General features: G+C 45.1%; 1 protein-coding gene across 2 annotated transcripts in view; it reads left to right on the top strand.

Moving 5' to 3' along the window:
- KCTD1 (potassium channel tetramerization domain containing 1) overlaps positions 1-23,901 on the top strand; it is a 91,130-nt gene that overhangs the window by 32,372 nt on the left and 34,857 nt on the right. For both annotated transcript variants that reach the window (XM_046025520.1, XM_046025519.1), the window contains exon 2: positions 14,190-14,368. In XM_046025520.1, coding sequence (XP_045881476.1) covers positions 14,205-14,368 — 164 coding nt within the window. In that variant the 5' untranslated portion in view covers positions 14,190-14,204. The remainder of the gene's footprint in view (positions 1-14,189; positions 14,369-23,901) is intronic.

The raw sequence follows: 23,901 nt of genomic DNA, 5'->3' as shown, positions 1-23,901 counted from the left end.
TTGCTCTGTCATCGTCAGGACTGTTGATTCCTTTTCTACTATGTGCAAAAAAAAAAAAAAAGTATTCCATTTAGTACTGTGAGGAGTTGATAGGAAAAATAACCGGGTAGTGCTTACCCCGTTTCATTCTGATGAGATCTGTAGCCTTTCAGCCGATGCCTGTGATCCTCCAGAGGGTGTATGGGCCAGAACCATTTATCCATGAGCCCATATATCCGCACTTCCTCTCCAGGGGAAGGATCTACATGGTTCTCTAAAACTTGGGCTTCAGCCCCACAGTCTTCGCAAGGAAGCTATACAGAGAGGGATGCTTCAGGTGTATTCTAGAGAAGTCTAGAGAAGAGCAAAGCAAATTGCAAAGCCTGGAGAACCCTTTAAACCCTTCTTCCCAAACCTCCCTCACAACTATCTACATAGAGGGACCCGTTAAGATCCTAGTTGGAAGAAATAAGAGAATAACCAAGATGGGCAAGCATCAGAGACTGACCTCCTGAGTGGATAAGTAGACATGTGGTTGGGAAATGAGGGGAATCCAGTCTGGTCCCGTCCAGTCCAATCCCCCGAAGACGCAGGCTTTTCTTCTTGCTCCCTCTTCTTGCACTGTCCTTTCCATCACTTCCTTTCCCATCTCCCTCCCGCATCCCTGTGTCCCTTTCGCACTCTCTGCCCCCTTTTCTGTCCTTCCTACTCTCTCATATCTTCTCGGTCTGTCCTCTGTCCCTGTCCTGCTTCTCTACCCCTGACTGCTTTTCTTGCTAGACGCAACTCCATTCACCCACCTCGCTCTGCCACCTCTGTGGTTGTCCGGGCATTCCGTACTCTGTCTTGTGGTTAAATAAGCATCTAATAAAATTAAGTTGGGGCTCTTCAGAATACCAAAGGCATTCTGCTACGTGGTTTCCTTCCCACTGGCGGAAATGCTTGGTGGAGTGCCGTCTGCTGCCACAGGCAAATGAAGGGCCCGTTTTCAGAGTTTGATCCAAGTCCTGGTGGGTCAGACACTACCAGATTGCCCCAGACGGGGAGACAGCACATTCGAGATGAGGGAATGCAGGCTTAGCTCCCAGAACATTTTGCTTCTAACTTTAAATCAGCTGCCTTTTTTTTTTTTTAACCTTGGGCAATTCATCAGCATATTCCTGCCTCAGTTCTCCTCCTTTGCAGAAGATAGTGTAGGCCTTACCCTCCTCTGTCTCTGGACCTCTTGAAAGGCTGTGAGTTACGGTTGTCCCTAAGGCCTTTGGAGTTCTGGGATCTAGTAGGTAATTACTGTGTATACATAGGGCAGCATGTAAATTCCAGGTATGATTTTTTTTTTCTCATGCATTTCTATTTTTGTACCAAACTTTTCTTGCCAGTCAGGTCAATCGTTTAAAAGTTGGGTGGTTGTTGTTGCCTTTTTTTTTTTTTTTACTCTTGTTGGTATTTATTTTAAGATACTTCTCCAGGAACACAGATGTCGCCTTCACGGCATGAAAATTGTAAAGAATAGCTCATTGCAGTGAAGTAGCGAGGAGGATGACTGTTTGGCTGCTGTCTTTACTGCTCATTCGCCTTCTTGCTCATCTGTGTTTTCAGTGCTGTCTTCTCTCCCATCTGCTCCTGAGCAGGAAGTTTCATCAGCCGAGGTACCCTCAGAAATAACCCGAGACGCGAGTGCGCTGTGCTCATACCAGGCCTGGTGTCAGCAGTGGGAGCTGTCGGGCCTCTCGGCCCCCCGCCCCGCCCCGCCCGGCCCCGGGTGGGCTGCCAGCAGACCCAGCATCAGCCGGGTCCCCAAGGAGCAGAGCTGGGGTACCCTGCTGAGTCACCCCGGCTTCCACTGGCCGCTCAGAGTCGTGTGACGAGCACCCGGATGACCCAGGCACCCTCAGGAGAGTCTGTGCATCTTCTCACCGTGGAGATGGCAGCCAGCCCCAGATCTCGCCCGGAAGCAGCCTTTTCGGCAAAGGGCAGGTCTCTGGCACGCCTGTCGGCGCCACACCCCACCTGTTGGTTCTGGCCTGGGAACACCAAGACTGTTTCCCTGCATCGCCCCTACTCGGTTTTTTTTAATCACCCGATACGGCTTTTGGAAAAGCTGACGCTGATCAGCCTGTACGAGGCTGTTACTTTATTAAGAAGCATCCATTTTGTATCGCTGACACAACTTTTTTTCTATTCTGCAGGGGGATGTCAAGCTGCTTTGTGACAGCTCTCGTAATTTAGAACAATGCAAGATATAAATAAATAAACAGCATTCCCGTTACACGGTGCCAAGTGAACAAGGTCTGAAGTCGGCATTCTGTTCATTAAGCACCCTGTTTTATTATTTCCTCCTGTCGGTGAGGCCAATGAAAAACTATAGCGATTAAAATTTAATCTTCGGGGGCACCTGGGTGGCTCAGTCGGTTAAGTGTCTGGCTTCAGCTCAGGTCATGATCTCAGGGTCCTGGGATCAAGTCCCACATCGGGCTCTCTGCTGGGCATTCTCTCTCTCTGCCTGCTTGTGAGTTCTGTTTGTCAAATAAATAAAATCTTTTAAAAAAGTAAATTTAAAAAATAAAATAAACTTTCATCTTCCTCATCAGCTAGAGAAAATGCTGTGACTGGGGAGGAACCTCTCTGCACTGGCTTCTTCTTCTTCTTCTTTTTTTTTTTTTTTCTCTTTTGCATTCATGCCTTTGGAATCCCTTTCGTTTCACGGCCAGTTCTTGATTTCAGAAAAGATTGGAATTCCAATTCCGACCTCCTAAAATGCCAGTAGCTTCCATAAGAGATATGAATCTCTGTAGTTGATATATATATTTTTTAATTACAGAATAGTCAAAAAATCAAGAGTGGAAAAAGCATTACAGACTACTTGGTCCAACGGTGTATATTGTCAGTGGGAGGGCTGAGGTGACATGATGCGACTTGCCAATGCCCCAAAACTCAGCAGTGACGGGCTCCGGCTGCAGCTGGAGCTGCTCCTTTGTGCCCTCGTCTGAAGAACGCTGCATTTAGAAACTGCAGTCCGTGTCAGTACTGCCAGACGTCCTACAGGGGTTCCCGCCTTTAAAAAATAAATGGGTCAAAAGTTGCTGTGATCCTTATCACGTGGCACAGCTAAGCATATGTATGTGTTATTTAGCAGTAATGTATTCTGGGTTCATATCATCAAGAGAAGTGCAGTCCTTGCTGTCCCAAAGCATCACTTGCCCTCAAAAGGGTTTGCTTAAGAGTGTCAGTAAGTAGTTCTTAGAGGATTTATTATTTTTTAAATATTTTATTTATTGATTTGAAAGAGCGAGAGCGGTGCCTGGGGGGTTCAGTCAGTTAAGCGTCTGCCTTCGGCTCAGGTATTGATTCCGGGGTCCTGGAATCAAGCCCTGTGTTGGGCTCCCTGCTCCGTGGAGAGTCTGCTTCTCCCTCTGCCTGTGCCTGCTTGTGCTTTTTTTTTTTTTAGATTTTATTTATTTATTTATGTATTTGACACAGAAAGAGGGAGGGAGGGAGAGAGATTAAGAGCAAGTGCAAGCAGGGGGAATGGCAAGGGAAGGAGCAGGCTCCCCACCGAGCAGGGAGCCTGATGTGGGGCTCCATCCCAGGACCCTGGGATCACGACCTGAGCCAAAGGCAGACGCTTAACCGACTGAGCCACCCAGGCACTCTGCTTGTGCTCTCTTGCTCACTTGTTCTCGCTCTACCTCAAATAAATAAAAATAAAATCTTTTAAAAAAATTTTATTTCTTTATTTGACAGAGATCACAAATAGGCAGAGAGAGAGAGGAAGGGAAGCAGGCTCCCTGCTGAGCAGAGAACCTGATGTGGGCCTCAATCCCAGGACCCTGGGATCATGACCTGAGCCGAAGGCAGAGGCTTTAACCCACTGAGCCACCCAGGCGCCCCAAGAAATAAAATCTTTTAAAATAATAAAATAAAATAAATATTGAAACATAGAGTGAAGACAGAGAGTGAGCACAAACAAGAGGAGCAGCAGAGGGAGAGGGAGAAACAGACTCTCCACTGAACATGGAGCCTCACATGGGGTTTGATCCCAGGACCCCAAGATTGTGACCTGAGCCGAAGGCAGATGCTCAACTGACCAAGCCACCTGGGCGCCCCTGTTTTTGAAAGATAATCCGTTTACTGGAGAGAGAGAGAGAGCACGAGTGTAGGCGAATGAGGGGAGGGACAAAGGCCAAGAATCTGAAGAGACTTCCCACTGAGCGTAGAGACAGCCCTACACCAGGCTTGATCTAACAACCCGTGAGATCATTACCTGAGCCAAAACCCAGAGTTGGATGTTTAACTGACCGAGCTACCCAGGTGGCCCCCTTCCGCCAACTGACCCCTCCCACCCCCCCCCCCACCCAGTTCTCAGAGCATTTAAAGCATGATTTGATTTAAAATTTTTTATTCACATGCAGATCTCTTGTCTTCAGGAACTCCTGTGCAGGTGGCTAGTTCCCAAGGAAGACTGTCATCTCCCTGGGAAATTCAGTCCCACCTTTCCCTAGCCACACTCCAAACAGAACAGCCCCCCAACATTTTCTGTATGAATGAGCGTGTGAGCAAATGAACCTTTTTGAAACATCTGCTATGTACGTTAGAGAGTTAGAGTAGGCTAGTATATTTTGAAAGCTGTGTATTTTAATTTTTTATTTTTTCACGCACAGAGGTCAAGCAGATAGCCATCTAAGAATCTTAAGAGGAGGTTCCCAGGGATGCAGTTAAGGTTCGAAGGAACACATTCAGCTTGTGACACTGCCAGACAAGGAATTTTTATGACCGCATCCAAGAAGTCACTAAGTGAAGTTTACTGTCTGTTTAGAGGCAGATGTGTCCCATAGTTAAGATCTAGGACTATCAGTTAGAGGAGTAAATAAAATGCCGGTTCCCTGTGGTGGGGAGATACAGCGTCTGTGGGGCTGGGGGCAAGGAGTCCACACGCCGGGCCAGCTGGCTCCTGCCTTCTGCATGACCACTGACGGTCCTCCTAACCCTCCAGCCAGTTGTGTTCATTTCAGAACAGACCAAGTGGAAGGACGTGGATGGAGCAGGGTAAATCTGTCCCTTCTCTCGCGAACGCCAGACTGCGGAGAGCCTAGTAACAGAGCGTGGGAACCTTATCCTGCTACACAGTGGCTAGTGTGTAAAATACCACCGTAAATTCATTACTAGATAATTATAGGCTAAACCACTTGACCCCACAGTCAACTTCCTTCTTTGTGAAATGGTGATAATACTTAACATTGTGCAGAGGTTTCTGATTTCGGACCAGGAGGCCGTCCATGAGCCTTAGATACAGTGTTGTTGCCAACCTCTGCTGCGGTTTGTGTTCTCCTTCCAAGAGAGCGCGTGCAGGACACCAATCTGGAAACATGGGAGGTGTGCCTGGACAGCTTTTATCATCTTGCCTTTGCTGTGTTTTAGATCTGGGAATGGAGGGGACCGGGGAAGGGTACAGATGACCAGATAGTTCCCGAGAGTGTGGAAACCATACGCTCTTGCCCCGTTCTTTCAGGATCCAGCTAAATAGACTTCTGTGTCAGCTAAATATGAGCTTACCATGACCTGAGGCCCATTTAATTTTCTGTTCCGCACATTTCCTCCCTGGCAAGAAAATAAAGGGAAAGGAAGCATTATCCCAAACTTCAGTTCCATTTCTGTATTTCTTCATTCAGTCGTTTTTCAAAAATGTCAAAAAAAAAAAAAAGAATCCTGATTATGAAGGTAAAATATAGCAGTATGCCAAGAGTATGTACTAATTGATTTAATTTGACAATTTTTTCTTTTTAAAAATAGCTTTTTTAAAAATGCCCAGAGTAATAAATGTTCAATGCCACAGAGCACAAGAGGATAAAAACAAAAATAAAATTTGCCCGTAACATCATCAGTCAGTCCTGACCCCTACTAATATTTTGATGTGTTTAATTCCAGAGTTTTTTATTACATACACAAATATCTTTGAAAAAAAACTTTCCCTGTAGAACTGTTCCATAACCTGCTTTTCACTTTAATGCTATATATATTTTTTAAGTTAGTAACGTCCATAGTTGAGCTGTAGTGTGTCTTCTGAAATAACTCTGATGTCTTAAGTACATTTAAAAATATCTAAGAGATCCTCTCTGCCTGCCTCTCTGCCTACTTGTGATTTCTCTCTCTCTGTCAAATAAATGAATAAAATATTTAAAAAAGGGGGGGGGAGGGGTTGGCGCCTGGATGGCTCAGTGGGTTAAGCCTCTGTCTTCAGCTCAGGTCATGATATCAGGGTCCTGGGATCGAGTGCCGCATAGGACTCTGCTCAGCGGGGAGCCTCCTTCCCTCTCTCTCTGCCTGCCTCTCTGCCTTCTTGTGATCTCTCTCTCTCAAATAAATAAATAAAATATTTTTAAAAATCCAAGAGATCTAATTTAAAAAGTAATCCGACTCTTTTTGCACGGCAAAATTCTATCAAAATGGTCTCTTTTTTCGAGTCACTTTCCTTTGGGGGGAAAAGGAAGTGGGGAAATTTTGGCAAATAGTTTTCTTTTCGTGGTCCCAGTTCGGCAATCTAATAAGGGAGCTTCTCAGATACCTATCCCATTTGAAAAAGAAAAAACAAGGCACGTTGAGGGCACACACTGCATCTTGGGCAGGCAGGGTGCACTGAAATACATAAACATTAGTAGTGCCTCCTCTTGGCCAGCAGCAAGGAGAGTAACATTTTGCTCTTTCAGATTAGGAAGCAACTGCAGATTAGTTTAACACAGTTGCTAGTCATTTTGAAACAACTTGGAAGCCTCCTATGTTTGCTTTCTAAGTTTTGTTCGTTTGTTTTTGTTTTTTTATATTTTATTTAAATCACAAGTAGGCAGAGAGAGAAGGGGGGAAGCAGGTTCCCCGCTGAAGAGAGAGCCCCATGCGGGGCTCAATCCCAGGACCCTGAAACCATGACCTGAGCCAAAGGCAGAGGCTTAACCCACTGAGGCACCCAGGGACCGCTGTTTTTGTTTTTTAATCTGTGAAATTAAGATTTTAATCTGAAAAGGAAAATCCATACAATTCAAGTGCCATTTCATTTTATGGACATATTATAATGATTTCGTTCTCTACTTCCTTTCACACACCTGTCCAAAGCACATAGCTGGCATTTCTGTTACGTTCTTCTCTATTTTCCTTTTTACTTGTCTGTACCTCACCAGGAAATCCTATCAATGCAAAATGCTGTCTTTTTCACCCATGGATCTTACCTCTTCGGCTATTTTTAAAGTTCTCCATAGTTCTCAGTAGGTCCATAGCTGTCTCCTCTGTACATCTGGTTTACTGCTCTGTGAGATTTCATTTTTCATGTGCAGAAGGAAAGAAATGTCTATCCTTCTCTGTGCCAAGCACTGTATTGTACACCTTCACAAACAAACCTCATGGGCTGCAGGCTTGATCTCTCTGTAGGGTGGGAAGATTCAACCCTGTCTTAGAGATGAGGAAACTGGTGTCTGATAGGTTTGGAAACTTCTCCAAGATCACACAAAGGGTAAGGGTGAGCTGGAAGCACAGATTCCACAACCAGGGCTCTTTCTCCTGTACCCACAGGGTGTCCTGTGGTAGGAAACTTTTCCAGCTATACAAAGTTTTGAAAGTTGTCTTACCTTAAGAACATGTTTTCCTTTACTACTTTTGGGAAGAAATCTTTCTTCAGCATATTATACATACTTTACACTCTAAGCTAGTTTGGCATTTGATTTGGGGGGTGATAGGATTTTGGATGACTTTTATAAGTACATATTGTCCCATGGGCTAGAAAACCAGTGACTATACACCTGTTTTAAACGCATGGATTAATGGGGCACCTGGGTGGCTCAGTGGTTTAAGCTGCTACCTTCAGCTCAGGTCATGATCTCAGGGTCCTGGGACTGAGTCCCGCATTGGGCTCTCTGCTCGGCAGGGAGCCTGCTTCCCTCTCACTCTTTCTGCCTGCCTCTCTGCCTACTTATGATCTCTCTAAATAAATAAATAAATAAATAAATAAATAAATAAATAAATGGATTAAGACTTAAGTAGGTACTATGAGTGTGAAGGGGGCTCCTACGATAAAGAGAATGGAAGATTTGATGTCAAATTTGGATGCTCAGAAGGCTTTGGTGCCTAATTCTCAGGTGTCTTCAGAGACTGACAGAAGCTGTCCCCTACATAAAGTATATGTACAATACTCATTGATTTAAAGCACTGCTGGGCTTTTAAAATTTTATTTATTTATTTAAACTCACATGAAATTGTAAGATTTTTTTCCCTCTCTTCAGTGTTATTCTGCTATTTAGTTAAAGTCTGTAGAAACCACAGAGCTTGATACGTGGTAGGAGCCCAGTTAAGTATTACCTGGATGAATGAAGAAACAATGAGATCTCTCACAAAAAATATGTTGACATTACAGTTAGGAGTCTCGTTATGCAATTAAGTACCTGTGGTCATTATAGTGATGTTTTCCCACAGGAACCCTTACTGTGAGTCCGATGGGACTGTGTCAGTTCTAAAGTAACACTCCCAAGGCAGCCATAGATTTCCATCCAAGGAACTAGCAGGGTCCATGCCTCAGATACTGCAGTCACAGTTCACATACCCTAAGCAGTTGGCCCACTGTCAGAAAATAGAATTAGTGGGAACACTCCAGTCTCTGGGAATTCCATATAGTATAGATGCTCCTTGAGTCTGTGTGTGTATGTGATATAAATACATATATTTTAAACCCAGGTCGAAATTTGTGGAAAAGCTATGATTTATATTATATTCCTTTATCCCTCTATTAAATGCTATGAATTACAACATCAAATAATAAAATAAGTATTTTACTATTGACATGCTTTTCTAGAAACATCCCCCAAGAAACCTGTTTCTTTCCCCAGTGAAAGAGGCAATGTAGTCCAACTTGGTAGTGAAACGTGACCTAAAACAGGAGCATACATTTTTAACAAATAAAGTCATTCAAAGTTTCAGTTTAAACTTCAGCTCATTTGTTCTAGGCAGTGCCCCTGGGGCTCCTGTTTGAACAGCGCTCAGCTAGGTTAGATTTAGAAGGCAAATTTTTCATTAGCTTCTTTTGAGAGATGCCTGAAGTCAAATCCCTTGAAGGACTCTCCTACCGAAAAATCATTGCTGCTCTGCTGGGTAGGTGAGGTGGATGATTAAGCTGAGGAATTCTCAGACTGAAAGCAGCTGGGAAATGGAAATTTTAAAGGTAAACTGATCAATGTACCTGGAAAATCCATATGGGATAGAAATGGGGGAAAGAGGAATTTGAAAGAAAATTTCAGATGGCTCTTTCATGTGCGAGTACTGGAGTTAGACGGATGCATCCTGTGAGAGGAAATAATGAACATCTTTTTAGCTTTTAAAAAAAAAGGCGATATTGGGCACTGGGTGACTCAGTTGGTTAAGCGACTGCCTTCGGCTCAGGTCATGATCCCAGAGTCCCGGTATCAAGTCCCACATCAGGCTCCCTGCTCAGCAGGAAGTCTGCTTCTCCCTCTGACCCTCTCCTCTCTCCTGCTCTCTCTCTCTCTGAAATAAAAAAATAAAATGAAAAAGGCAGCATTTCACAGAAATTTAGATGAGCATTTGAACAGTAAGGTGTTTTGATTGAAGTTTTTCCAGGATTATTTTTGGTTTCTTTCTGAATGAAACTGAGAATAAAGTGAATAAATCCTAAGTGTCCGCATGTGTATAACTGTGGGACCTCCCAGATCAAGATTTAGAACTTGTCTAGCAGTCCAGAAGGCTCGTTCTAACCCCTCTCAATCAGTAAATCTCCCCCCACCCCATGCCAGCACACCCAGGTGGCCAGTGTTCTGAGCTGTGTCTTCACAGATTGATTTTGTGGTCTGTAGCTTCATGTGAGTGGATTCAGACAGAGCGTGCCCTGGTGCCTTTTCTCTATGCACTCTCTGTGAGAGCCGCAAATGTTCCGTTTTCCTCACTGCATGGCCGTTAATTTCATTTATTTTCATAAAACAGTCAAAAGAGAGAAATAGTGCTGTGAGGTCCTAAGCCGTACCATATTCCCTTCTGCAGTAACTGCCTCTCCATGTAAACATGGCAGGGGCTGGGGGGGGGGGGGTGCCAAGCTGGCCCAGTCTGTGGGGCCTGCGACTCCATCTTAGGGTTGTAAGTTTGAGCCCCATGTTGGGTGTAGAGATTACTTAAAAATATAATCTTTAAAGACATACTTTATTAAGTAAATAAACATAGTTGATAAGTTCAAGTCTGTTGTGATTTGGGCTTCCACATATAAGAAAAATTCAAGCAAGATTTACTGTGCTGTCCGGTGGGATGTGGCTATGTGGCTATGTCCATTACAATTTAAATTAATACAATTTGAAATTCAGTTCTTCAGTTCTGTTAGCCACACTCAAATGCTCAAAATAGTCACATGTCGCTAGTGGCCACATTACTGAATGGAGCAGATCTAGAATCTTTCCATTGTGGAGAAAGCCCTGTTAGATGGTGCTGTTGAGAAAGCTGGCTGTTAGCTGCCTTCCTCTGCCCTTTTCCCCTTTGAAGACATAAGGATGTTGTAGTGACTTTAATTTTTCTCACTTTAGTTAACATTTAATTCTGTGGTTCTCAGACCATTATCTTAAAAGCTTCTGTTTCCTACATTGTCCCTGCAGACCTTGGGGGAAAAAATAAATGGGAGAATTGTTAAACATGCTGCACTTTTAATTTCTAGAAGGTTCCATGTGCTCTCCAACATTGGGACCTTGGCAGTATTACTTGAAAACCTCCTCCTAGCATCCCGTTGTGGGTTGATTTCTCATATATCAGATCTTAAGCTTAGACTGGCTTTGGCTTCAGGGGACCTTCCCCATCTGTCCTCCCAGCCCCCATGCCTGGGTTACATGTCCCCTCGATTCAGCTTTCATACTGACCTGTCCGTGCCCCACCTCCCCCCTTCTGGTAGCAGCTGCTTGGTTCTTGGCTTCCATCCCCACTGAACAAGCCCGGTGAGGTCAGGCACCATCCTGGCACGTTCACTATTGCATATCTGTTTCTGGTAGAGTGCCTGGCTTTTCGGAGAGGGTAGCAAATACTATGGAAGGAGAGCACAATGGGCTGCACACTGAAGGGCCTGTAACCAGGGAGCTTCATGGTAGCCTTCCTCTCTCCCAGGGAGAGAGAAGGGTCTGTTCCATATGGGAGTTTGCTCTGAGACAGCTTTCTGTCTGGGCCTCTTACAGAATACACATCAGTACCCACATTTGCGCCCTTCCTGGTTGAAGTGTTTGGTTTGCCTTTCATCGGAAATCACAGTAAAAAGACATCCAGACTGAGAGGATGCTGGGTGAGCAATCAGAGGGAAAGGCAGATGGGGAAATGGAGCTGCAAAATGGTCATAATACGGTAGAAAATTCTGCATCTGTCAGCAGGCAGCTGTTCTTGGCATCACAGGCCACGTCTCTCCAAGCCAGATGATCTCACGGGGAGGCAGCGGTGTAGAGAAAGGAAGGGTATCCTGTCAGGATAGGTGACAGAAAACTCTAACTTGAAATATGAGGAACTCGGTTTTCACATGTAACGAGACATCTAGAGAGAGGTTCAGGGTTGGTCGAGTGGGTGTGTCAACAACATCCCCGAGAACCCGGGTCCTTTCCAGCTCAGCTTGGGCGCCGCTTCCTCCCGAGGCTGGTAGGAAGATGGCACCCCTTCTGGAAGCTCGGAGTCCAAAGAAAGAAGAGAAAGCCATAGGCGAGGAAGGGGGTTGTCAGAATGTGTACGATGAAGCATCGGAGTAGAGGCTGAGTATCTGCTGTAAAGGCCAAGACCGCGGAGCCCCAGATATCCTCCCCCCGTCCCAGCCTATGGATTTTCCAAGTTCTTTCAGTCTTTCCCTTAGACTGAAAAGTGCCTTAGAAGCCATCTAACTAAGGGGGCACACACAGACCAGAGAAGGCTCCCAGAGTAAGAAAGAGGACGAAGGGGAGGACGAAGCGTCTGACAGTCCTGCCAGAGTCTGGCCTGAGCCCCCTTCCTGGCCCTTCGGGGTTCATTCCCCCCCCAACCCCCACTGCCCCGCCGCTGAAGAAAACACCGGCTTAATTTTAAATTTAGCAATATCCCTACATTCATGATTTACAATGTAAATGCTATATATTCTGGGAAATCTGGAATCCTTCAACTGATCAGTTATGCTTTCATTTTTTTTCTCCTTCTGTATAGACCTGGCAGTATTGGAGCTGTGCTGAATGAGGTCACAGTCTAACTACAGTATTAACCCTGCAAATCTGTTCATTTTCGCCTGAGCACCCTCAGGCGGGATACAGAATGTGTCCAATTGAAAAACTATTACAGACACTGCAGTGCCGTGATGGGATGAATTGTAACGGGGCGGGGGACATGGAGTGGGGGAGGGGGTGTTTTCAGCCAGGTAGGAAGAAGCTCTTAGAAGTAGAGGCTATGGGATTGCATGTTTAAAGGAAGAATGTTGCTCTTTGTCATTTGAATTCTAAAGTGCTAACTTTTAGTATTTTCAAACCCGAACTGTTTGATATTTTCTACCAACCGTGTCTTTGTTTCTTAGTTTTTTCCCCCATCCAGTGCCTCTTCACATTCTCTTCTCGGTGTGCTACAAACATCCGTTTATGTGTTTTTGAATATCCCTTTGCAGTATTAAAAATACATAGGAATGTATAAAGAATAGTATAGTCAACACCCATGAATCGAACACCCAGTTTAAGAAATAAAATGTAAACTCGTGTCCTACGATTGTTTCTGGACCCTGTTTAGTCCAGCGTGGAGCAGAGCACAACACAGATGGTCAGCGTTTTGTGTGAAGGCCCCATCCCGCCCCATTCACCGTAGCTCTGAGTTTCAGGAAGCTTGTGCATTCAGTCTTGCCTGAACATGTGGTTAATGCTAAGTAGTCTAACAGTTGTGCCCCAGGTAACTCCTAGAGCTGTTTCAGGTCATAAAATCTCTGATGTTTTGCAAATTTATATTTTATCGTGCTGGGTTTCATGCACAAAAACTAGATGGCTTCCCTTTTATAGTCTCCATCAAAGGCATTTTTCAAAATCCCTTTATTATGCCTTCTCACTGACTTTGCCATGCATTGTTTGCATGTTTGAAAACAGTTTTGGGCCAAATGATAAATCTGAGAGTATTGTTGTGGCACTCGTCTTTGCAGAACTCGGACACAAATGCTATTTTAGCTTATTCCTCAATTGTGGGCTATAATTATTTGACCCCTTCCTGGAGTGCCAGGGACCTGACTTGACTTGTCTGTGGTTTGGTCTCTTATTTAAAAGCAACTGACCGTGTTTGGATAGTGTTTGAAATACTTATATTGTACCCATGGAAAGGATGTGATATTTTATTTCCTCAAGAGGATGCTTCCTTCGGCATGCCCTCGCGCCCACCCCGGGATGTCCTCTGTGCACTCTTCTCCTCACCCCGCACCCCTGCCCGTGGGACTGCTCCATCGGCACCTGCCCCGGGAGCTTGATCTCTTCAAGAAGTCGGGCGTAGAGAAGAGCACCTTGCTTCTGGCTCCCAAGCACGTATTTAACCACTGAAGGGTACAGTCTCAGTGTCCCCAGACCCACAGTCTTACACACAGAGAGAAGCAGAGAACAAATGGGTTAGGGTATGTGTGGATTTTTTTTTTTTTCAATCTCTTGACTGATGAACTCGTGGTGCCTGTTCACAAGGTTGCTTTCAGAATGTGTACTGATAGCCAAGCTAGTCCTAGCCTCTTCTTCCTGGTTGGAAAAATAGAAATCAAGGAAAACGTTTTGCAGAACACAAGTGCTGAAAGGTCTGTATTTATCCCAACTGCCTAGCAGTCAGTTTCCAGAGAGAAAGATAAAACATCTGTATTTTATTTAGGCGTGGGTTGTTTCAGGCGTTGATTGTCTTTTCATTTGGAGTGAGTCGTAGCTCTCCACGTGCCATTTACCCGTTGTTAAATGCGAGAATTCATTAGTGAGATAAGCCATCATGGAGCTCAGGATGATTGGAAATGAACATTAGTTCCCCTCCTTGACTCTGAGCGTGGGAAGTTTTCCTTTTCTTCGTTACAGATTTTGTTTTCCTGATATTCATTACAACAAGAGCAAGAGCCCGCTGGTTTGGGGAGATGTTACTGCGGAATGAGTGTCAGTGCTAGTCGCTGGCTTGTTCTTGATGATGCATGTGTTTCCTTTCTCTCCACTGAAAAGATGAAAATGTGTCTAAACTTGCTTATCTCTCTGTAGGACAGTCGACCCAATATGTCAAGACCTCTGATCACTAGATCTCCTGCATCTCCACTGAACAACCAAGGCATTCCTACTCCAGCGCAACTCACAAAATCCAATGCGCCTGTCCACATTGATGTGGGCGGTCACATGTACACCAGCAGCCTGGCCACCCTCACCAAATACCCCGAATCAAGGTAATCCAAAGAAAAAGGAAAAGTCACGCTCGGAAGTGCATGTGTTTGATGATCTGTTTTTCCTTTGATCCCCACAGCAGCATCATGACCTCCCTGGGCAGGGGCGGGTCCAAACGTGAGCGCCCAGCTCCTGCGGCTGCTCTGGGATGTGGCAGGCAGTCTTGGCCCAGTGGGGGCCTGATCCAGAGCTTAGTGGCTTACGCGTAGACCTGTCACACGGGAATAGAGTTTTGGGGTATTTCGTCCTGCTGAGATCTTTGCGTTTCTCCATGTAGTACAAAAAGAAGGATGATTTCTACCTACCATGGACTTTTCTTCTGTCCTCTTCTTCTAAAACACATATTCTTATCAGTTCTTAGAATTTTCTAGGAGATCATGTGGCCCATCAACTTGTGAACTAGAGGAAAAGGAAAAAAAAAAAAGAGAGATAGATTCTCTTATCAGTGAGTGCGGCAGTATATTTAGAACAGTATGCAAAAGTCCAGGAAGCCAAGATAGTTTTGCCTTTAAAAAAAAAAAAAAAAACAGTGGGATTTCTGAGCATGCAAGGCAGATAAGTAAATATAGAAAGTGTCTGAAGAGGGGAGAGTGTTTTACAAATAGGCATTATACACTTGATGCTTATGAGACACCCTGTCCCCTCTCCCCTCCCAACCACATCTAGAGGAGCTCCAAGGAAACAGTTTGCTTTGTTACTGTTGCTGGGACACCCCTCCTGGCTCTGCCTGGATTTGGGGGCTATGCCCAGATCCTCTAAGGGAGTTGATCTTCCGCAGCTGTGCTGGTGGGTAGGGGAGGAGGCAAGAGCCTGTGTGGGCTCAAGTCAGGAAAAAGGGAGTTTTTCTGCTTGGTGTTGATCATCTGAACTGGAAACACACTGTTTGGGCTTTGGGAAGGAACCAGTTGCTTTTTCAAGAACTTCTGACAGTGACAGATAGCGGGTAGCTTTACGGCGCTACCAGGCAGGGCTGACGTAGAAATCACTGGCATTTTGATCACTGCATAAAGACCCATCTTTTTGTTTGTGTTTTTTTTAGTCTCACTCTGCTGCCTATTATTTTATGAAAGAAGGGGAAAGTTGAGAAGAAAGGAAATATTTTCTCTCTCGATTTCCAGATTCAGTTTCTGCAAAGTGAAATGATTTTTTAAAACACAAATGACTGTTAATTCAATTATCAAAAAAACCTATGTCTTTTTACATGAAATGGTGCTATCAGTCCATTATTCCCATTACTGAGTCCCCACTTTGCCTAAGCGCATCATAATAGGTGCTCCAAAGTCATGCTAGGTGATAGCTATATTTCCCAAGAATATCATGAGATAAGTAAGTAATGTTTCTTTTAAAAAATACTTACTTCCAGGGCGCCTGGGTGGCTCAGTGGGTTAAACCCTCTGCCTTCAGCTCAGGTCACGATCCCAGGGTCCTGGGATCGAGCCCCACATCGGGCTCTCTGCTCCGCGGGGAGCCTGCTTCCTCCTCTCTCTCTGCCTAGTTGTGATTTCTCTCTGTCAAATAAATAAAATATTAAGGAAAAAAAACCCTTCCATTCCCTCTAAGCTAATACCAGCATCAACAAAAGAAAATCACTGTGCCTCTTTCAGATGAGCACTGAGTTCTGGGGGGCAAGCCACAAAATCTACAGGAGTCAAAAACCAAATCCTTAGCCGTAGCAAAAGTCACCGATCTGATCTGATGGCCTTTGGCTTCAGTCCAATTTTTAAATGCTAATCCAGGAGGGAAGTCAGTAATTACCCCTTGTGCATTTGACATTAACTAGGAGGTTTTCTTTGAATGCTCATTGCACCTGGGTGGGTTCTCTTACAGACCAAAGCCCCGGGGCCGCACCCCTCCACCCCCCTCCCCCCTCCCCGCCTTGGGGGTTTCGGCTTCTCCGAAGCTCCTGTCTCACTTAGCGTGTTGTAATGGTAGGATGTAGAAATTCATTGGAGGCTCTGTTTATTCAGTTCCTCTCTCAAATAGTTTGACACTTTTCAAGGCCTCGAACAGTATCTCATTGGGAGAGTCTCCCTCTGGCCACCTGTGCATGGGCATTTCTGAGAGTCTACTTCCGGTTCCTCATTATCCACACCCTGAGGCATGCATCGCGTTAAGTGGTCTCTATACTCTGGATATCTGCACTGTCTTGAATGGCAGCCACTTGCCCCGTGCAGCCATTGAGCACTGGAAACATAGCGGGTCCAAATCAAAATGTCCTAGATTGTAAAGAATTAGGACCCCACCCCCCCAAAAGTAAAGTATCTCAATGGTTTTTTTATTATTGATTTCATGTTGGAACGAGAATATACTGAATTAAATAAAATGTGTCATTAAATTTAATTTCACCTTTTTCTTTTTACTCTTTTAATGTGGCTCCCAGAAAACCCCAAATTACATGTGTCTTGCTTTTTTTTTTTTTCTATTGGACAGCACCGATCTATGCACAGATTTTTTTAAAAAATCTCATCCAACCTGCTTGTCCTCCATCCTGATACTTCCAGGCATTATAACTTGAATTTCTCTTTCACCAACTTAATTAGAGAAGATGAAATTGCTCATCTGCCTTTCCCCATCTTTCCCTACACTTCCTTGTCACCACCGGGCCTCAGTATCATGGGAGCAACATCAGAAGTAATTCATGGTTTGTTAGTCCCACGTTTGAATGCTGACTCTGCCATTTAGTGGTTGTTTGGCCAAGGACAGGTCCAGTTTCTAAGCCCTGAGTTCTCTCTTGTAAAATAGACACAGATATGTCTTCTCGCAAGGTTATTGAGAGGATTAAATGTGATTACAAAAAGCACGCCATGGCCCGGTGCCCAACACATACTCTTGCCTTTATGCTTAATCTTCTGCCAAACCCAGCAATTGTTTCTTTTCGGACTGCCTTCCAAATACCAAATATATCCCATTCCTTCATTTCCTAGACCGTGGAAACAGGCTCACTTTTGGATTCTTGCCTGAATTACTTGCAGGCTCGAGGGACTCCTAGCTGGCACCTTCTGGTCCTTAATCTTGATGTCCCTACCTACCCTACCTGTCCCAGAACCACTCAGCTGTTCCAAGATCATCTTTATTGTCAGGGAGATATTTTTAAGCCTTTGTTAGACTCTGAAACAAGCCTTACAAAGTGACTTCTCTTTCTGTTGCTTTCACCTAAAGCAGACAACAGTGGTTTAGATGTTGAATTGACCATTCTGCTCCCTCTTGGATTGTGTGTGTGTGTGTATGTGTGTGTGTGTGTGTGTTTGTCGGGGGGGTTGGGTGTGTGTGTGTGGCGGGGGGTGTTTTGTAACTCACCCGATGTTCATTTCAGGGCAACAGTTCAGTGGGACCCATACCTAAATCTTCATAGTCAATGATACAGGGAAGAAAGTTTCATGCTTTTCTTACATATGTCAGCGGCTCCTTCCAACTTCTGAGAAAATCTCTCTGGGGATAAATCCTGGGAGATTAGGTTACCCATAACCATGGAATTACAAATAGCTCTAGCTCCAGTTCACTGTGAACCCTTCCCATCCTGTGGGACCATTCCCTGCCCCCTCCCCTCCTCAGTGTACCCAGTTCTTCTCTCACTTGCCTTTCCCTTGGTGTAGCCCAGAGGGGAGGAGGGCTCTTTCCTTGGTTTCGTTTTCTAGGATTTCAAGGGGAAACTGGTAGTGTAAAAGTCCTAATTTGTTTGTAGTTAGGGATCATAAAAGATGTCATGTTTTTCTACAGTTTCAAAGGTCCTACAAAGAGCCTTTATTCCATTTTGAAATATTTCAGGTGACTTTTTATTCTGTCTCTGTATATCACCTTCTTGGCTAAAGACTACCCTTAGAACCCCAGAAAGTGGTACAATGGACCACACAGAGAAACATGAGAAGCACCTGGGAAGCATTAAAAGGCCACGCACAGTCCTGCCCCAGACCAATAAAATAGGATTGTCTTCGATTTGTCCAAGAGATCCTGATTTTCACCATCTGGCTTTGAACAACATTGAGACGTATGGTCCCTCCCAGTGAACATAAGCTTCTTCCTCAATGAACGGTTCATGCTGTATCATAATGGCCATCCCGCCAAGAGAAAATACCTTTTGATCTTTATTTCCTTGATGACCAAAGTCACCTGGTTCCATTGTGTGTGGGTACCCTCATGCTTTTATTTGCGGGGGGAGGGGTTCGTAAGCCCTGAGTAGGGATTCAGGAAGCAAGCTGACTTCTGCCTTTTACAGCAGGATTCACCACTCACATTATTCACGTCCACCATCAAGTGCTTTCTAGCTGAAGGGACTGCAGGTTTCAGATTAACGCCATAGCTTCTACACCAGTGATGTGCTCCGTGTTACTGATATTTTGTGTAAGACGCAGAACAGCTCTTGGTGGGTATTTCTGAGGCCACGGTTGATCGACACCACCTCAGGGATCAAGGAGATTCCTGACCAGTCCCTGATTCCAGTTGCCATTTGGAATTGGAATCACCCAGAAAAACAGCCAGTTCAGGTCTGCAGTAACTTTCCATCAAATAAGTAAAACAAAACAAAAGTCAGAAAAATATATCACCATTATGAAAAGATTTGTAATGGCTTTACCAAGAAGATAGAACATTTTTTACTTGACGGTTTGCCAGCTTGATTGATAAGTTGTAAGGATCTGGACATGGGAGGTGAGCCTCACTAAGCTCTTGCCCGGGGCCCTGCATGTTTTAACGACAGGCCTGGTTATATCGATTTAAAAATATAAGGCCCCATTATTAACATCATTGATAACAACAAAATCTAAATAGCTAAGTCATTTGTCATAAGTAATTAAGATTGGTACCAAATGGCATGGCCTCTTTAAAGTCTCCCACTGTTGCCCCTGAAATACCTCTCTGGACACCTGTGTGTGTGTGTGTGTGATGCAAAAGCAGCATCCTGTTCAGGGCATCTGGGAGGCTCAGTCGGTTAAGCGTCCGACGCTGGGCACAGAGCCTACTTGAGACAAAACCAAAACATTCTGTGCTTTAAAAGAAGACACATGAGGGGCACCTGGGTGGCTCAGTGGGCTAGGCCGCTGCCTTCGGCTCAGGTCATGATCTCAGGGTCCTGGGATCGAGTCCCGCATCGGGCTCTCTGCTCAGCGGGGAGCCTGCTTCCCTCTCTCTCTCTCTCTCTGCCTGCCTCTCTGCTTGCTTGTGGTCTCTCTCTGTCAAATAAATAAATAAAATCTTAAAAAAAAAAAAAAAAGAAGAAGACACATGTCTGAGTTCAAAGTTAGGTCCATTTCATCCTTTACCACCAGCTTGAACAAAGCCAACACTACTAGCGGCTGTACCGACGGTTATTCACACGTGGGATTTTTAAAACCGGCTGTCATGGGCTGTTAGGGTCATGAGTGAAGCCTCTGGGGTGGTCATAAGGCAGGGGTCTTGACTGAAAGAGCCAGTCAGCCCACAACCTAGAGGTGAAAGACAAGGTCTCGTGTTACAGTCCCCTGAGCCATCCGATCTGACTGCTTGACAGCACTTTTGTGCATTTTAAACACAGTACATGAGTTAACTCCCACATAAGTAGATTATGCTGGATTGATCGCTCCTAAACAGCAGCGAGTGGTGAAGGAGGCTGGCCTACATAGGTAATTGCAAAACTCAAGATGCTGGGCTTTCAGCCTCGTAGTCAACAACCATGGCCACCCAAGGGCTGTGTGTATTTGGAGCTTTAGGACAGACATGCCAGACGTGTGCGCCTTTGCCAGCAGAGATATGACTCCTGGCGTGACTTTACTCTCTGCTGCATTAGCCATTAAGGCATGGTACATGGGGAGCTGCCCTGGGAGGGAGGTTGGATGAGCGCACACTCAAGGGATTGGTGCACATACTCGCCGGACGACTGCATGCGCTTGTCTGGAGTGCTAGGCCAGACCGGGAGGTGTTCTGTAATCCTGAGTCAGGGCTGGGGATTCTGTGCCATGATTCTGTGACTTCACGGTTCCAGTTTCATATGACAGGCCCTAGACACGGGTCCAGTCCTGTTGTCATGCAAGCCCGCATTTTAGGATCCCAACAAAAATGCCCCAAAACATAAATGCATCCTTCTTGCCACACGGTTCACTGAGTTGTCTTGCAGAATTATTGCAGGTCACTGAACAGGGGTCTTTTGATTATAACCTACTCTTTAGATCGGCATGAGTTACAATGCAGCATCTGTGGGGGTGATCGGTGTCTGGACTCTTGGTTTCAGCTCAGGGTGTGAGCTGGTGAGATCGAGCCCTCCCACTCCGTGTGGAATCTGGTTAAAACTGTCTCTCCCTCTCCCTCCCTGCTGTGCTGCTCTCTCTCTCTCTCAAATAAATAAATCTGACAATGCGATGTCTATCTCAAAAATATATATATATATATCACATTACAGATTATTGGGGAAGTAGAAGTCATCCTGAGATGTGAACTCTCAGCACAGACGGAAGGAAGGCACATATCCTTGCTGCTTTGAAAACGCCCATGGAAATGCATAAAATGAGGACAAGCTAACCTAATGGTGAACGGTTCTGATTGCTAGGATCGGTTGATCTTTTAAAAAAGAAAATTAGTTTATGGGAAGGGGAGGGGAGTTGAAAAGGAGGTAAAGCACCTGGCAAATGAAAAATGGAAAGTTTCTCCAGGGTAATCGGGGCAATTTTCCTCTTCTCTGTCTCTTCTTGTCATCTTACAATATTGCTTTTCCAAAATTGCTCCTCAGTTATATAGGCAAAGAGTAAATGAAACCAGCTTCAAAAGGCTTTTTTTTTTTTTTTTTTTAAATGATGAAACTGGACTTTTCTCTTCTGTACTGAAAAGCCAGGAACTCACACTATGCTACTGGTGTATTCAGCGAACTTCCCTTTGCCCCTTGGGAAAAAGCAGACCTCACTTTTAGAGTAATTTAACTCACCAAGTCTTGTCTTAGGGCTTCAGAGAAAAATGTACCCATGCTGTAGTCTGTAGTACTGGATTTCTTCTGTGCTCCGCAACGGCCAGGGCGGATACTGGCCAACCAAAGTCCTTGCTCTCCTGTGGTTTACGCGGGGAGCAGGGAGGACAGACGATGAGTAAACAGTCAGTTAATGGTATTTGAGTTAGGACCAAGTGAAGTAGTAAGAATAACACAGAGAATAAATACACCCACTTTGGGATAGTTTGCCCCTGTATTAAGCCAAAAGATCATTTTATTCCTACATACTTGCTCATCTAAATTTTCCAAGACAAAATCTGGTTGACGTGCTACTGCAGATTTAGAAGCAGACTTTTGTCACTTGGGTGTAACACCTCAGGTCTCCTTGCTGGGGTACTGACCCTAATACCGTTCCTGATCCGTTTTCTTTAATTTTTGCATTCGTTGGTCACAGAAGTGATCCTTGGTTTTGACCAAGAGTTAAAAAGTAAATAAATGTGGGCGGAAGCCCGTTGGTGGCAGATAACGACGCTGGCTGATCCCGTGGCCAGCTCCCAACTCGGGCTGGGAAGAAGGTGAAGGCCATGCGCCGGCCTGGACCTCTTGATGGCAGAGCCGTGAGGGTGGAGAGGAGCACTGCGTGTCCGGCGTGAAGCAGCTCAGGGCTGGACTGTGGGTTGTTTTCTCGATCTTTCTGAACTTCTCCCTCGCCAGGAACTCTGCCTCATTTTCAGTAGAAACGCTGCCCCGGGAAAGCTCTTTCTTCCTCAGCCTCTGTCCTGTATTTTTCGTGCTTAGCGTTGGGCCTGCCACCGAATGGACATTCAGAAGTTGGCTTGATACATGAATTAGTTCTTGGGTGAAATATTGTGCATGGAGGCCAGGTCCTCAAAACAGCGGAAGGCAAGTAATGAGTAACAGTGTTCCAAGGCCAGGCTGGACTCATTACCTGTATTTCTCATCTAATGTGCCACAGTGATCTTAGAGGTAGGGACTGTCATTTACCCTCATGCACAGCTAAAAACACTGCCACTCTGAGGTGGGGCAGGAGTCCCACTTCCACTGCACTCCAGGCCCTCTGTGGTTCCATCTTCTCTAGCTACGCTTCTCAACCCTGAGGGCAGGTGAGAATCTGTAGGAGCTGAAAGCAGGCCACCAACCTGGCCCTCCCCGCCAAGATTCTGGTTTCATTGGTCTGGAGCAGGGCATGGAGTATTCTCATGTCTCTCATGGCCAGCCACATAGTCCTCCTTACCGCCTTCTGGAACTATGTTCTGAAGGTGGTCGTGAGCCAAGAAGGCTGGTCATCCACAGTACGTTCAGGCCACTTGTTTCTTAAGGTGGCCTTCACCTAGTTCTTTAGGTACGAGGTAAACGTTGAGGACCTAATGGTAGGCCTCGTCTGATCGGAGCGGCAAAGAAGTACCTGCTTTTTTCTTTGAGGCAGAGCCCAGAAAGGGATTTCCTAGTCTAGTTACCCAAAGGGAAGGAGTCAAGACAAGGGAATAAACCAGGCAAGAACCCAGATACCAGTGAACCGGATGAATGGAAGAGGGACACCTGTCTTCTGAAAAGTGTCAGAAGTGTCCTCCACTGGAGTCAAAATACAGATTCCTGGGCCCCATCCACCATTGGTGTGACCAGCAGGTCAGGATCTGAGACGAGTCTGTGGTCTCCATTAGCATCAGGCCATCCACCTGACGCTCAGAGTTTGGGCAAAGGTCTGCTGAGGAGGGCATGGGAGAGAAACGTGCCGACATCCCCAGCAGGGTGGGCGCATGGTGGTGTGACAAGAGACAGGCTGTTAAAGTGAGACTTTTCTGATTCTGGCTTGATTCCTGTCACTTGGGACAATAGTACTGATAGGACTCCTTTGGATGTATCATAGTGAAGAGTGTCATTGAGCAATGCCAAGCTCATTTTGCTGTGTTTTTTATTGTATTTTCATGTTGCCCCTCATCATACAAGAAAGTACTTTATAATAATAAACTCTATGTTCTGTTTACTTGTTTTAAAAGTTAACTAGTAGGTAATTCATAGAAGATTCTGGTAATCTTTCACAACGTTAATATGTGAGGAATATACTTCCCTTTACTGTGTCTTAAGGACAATTCCATTAAAAGGACTTAGAATTGACAGTGTTATTTCAGACAACCCAACTTGTGGATCTTATGTGACTTTGGCTTCTCAAATCGTGTAGTTTCTTCAAAACAAAACCAAGTGTAGCTTCTGTCAGCCGCATAACTGATTTTGGCGGAGTGATTCCTTGGAGACCTAGTTTATCGCAAACGAGGACCAACACTGAAACATTTTAGGCAAATTTCCAAAAGATTGAACTGCATTTTGGTCATGGAGAGAGTTGTGTGGGCAGCAATATTACAGCCCACAGTGTTACTCTTCTCTCTGCCATGTAATTGTGGCTAGCCTTTTCCCAGGGCACCATGATCCCCTCTAAAGAGAGATGTGAAATCTCTTTGTATCAGAAGGGAAGACACCATGAGGTGTCCATGCTGTGTGTGTTCGTGGCTGCAGTAAAACAATGCAGATTATTCTCAAGTTGGGGGAGTCTTCTGTATTAAGCCAATGCAGAAAATAAACGTTCCCCCCCACCTTAAATTCCAAACAGAACCATTTGTCATTCAAAACCCA

Source organism: Meles meles, chromosome 12 (assembly GCF_922984935.1).
Source record: "Meles meles chromosome 12, mMelMel3.1 paternal haplotype, whole genome shotgun sequence".
Lineage (NCBI taxonomy): Eukaryota > Metazoa > Chordata > Mammalia > Carnivora > Mustelidae > Meles > Meles meles.
The sequence above is the reverse complement of the archived record's forward strand: the minus strand, read 5'-3'. Positions and strand labels throughout refer to the sequence as shown.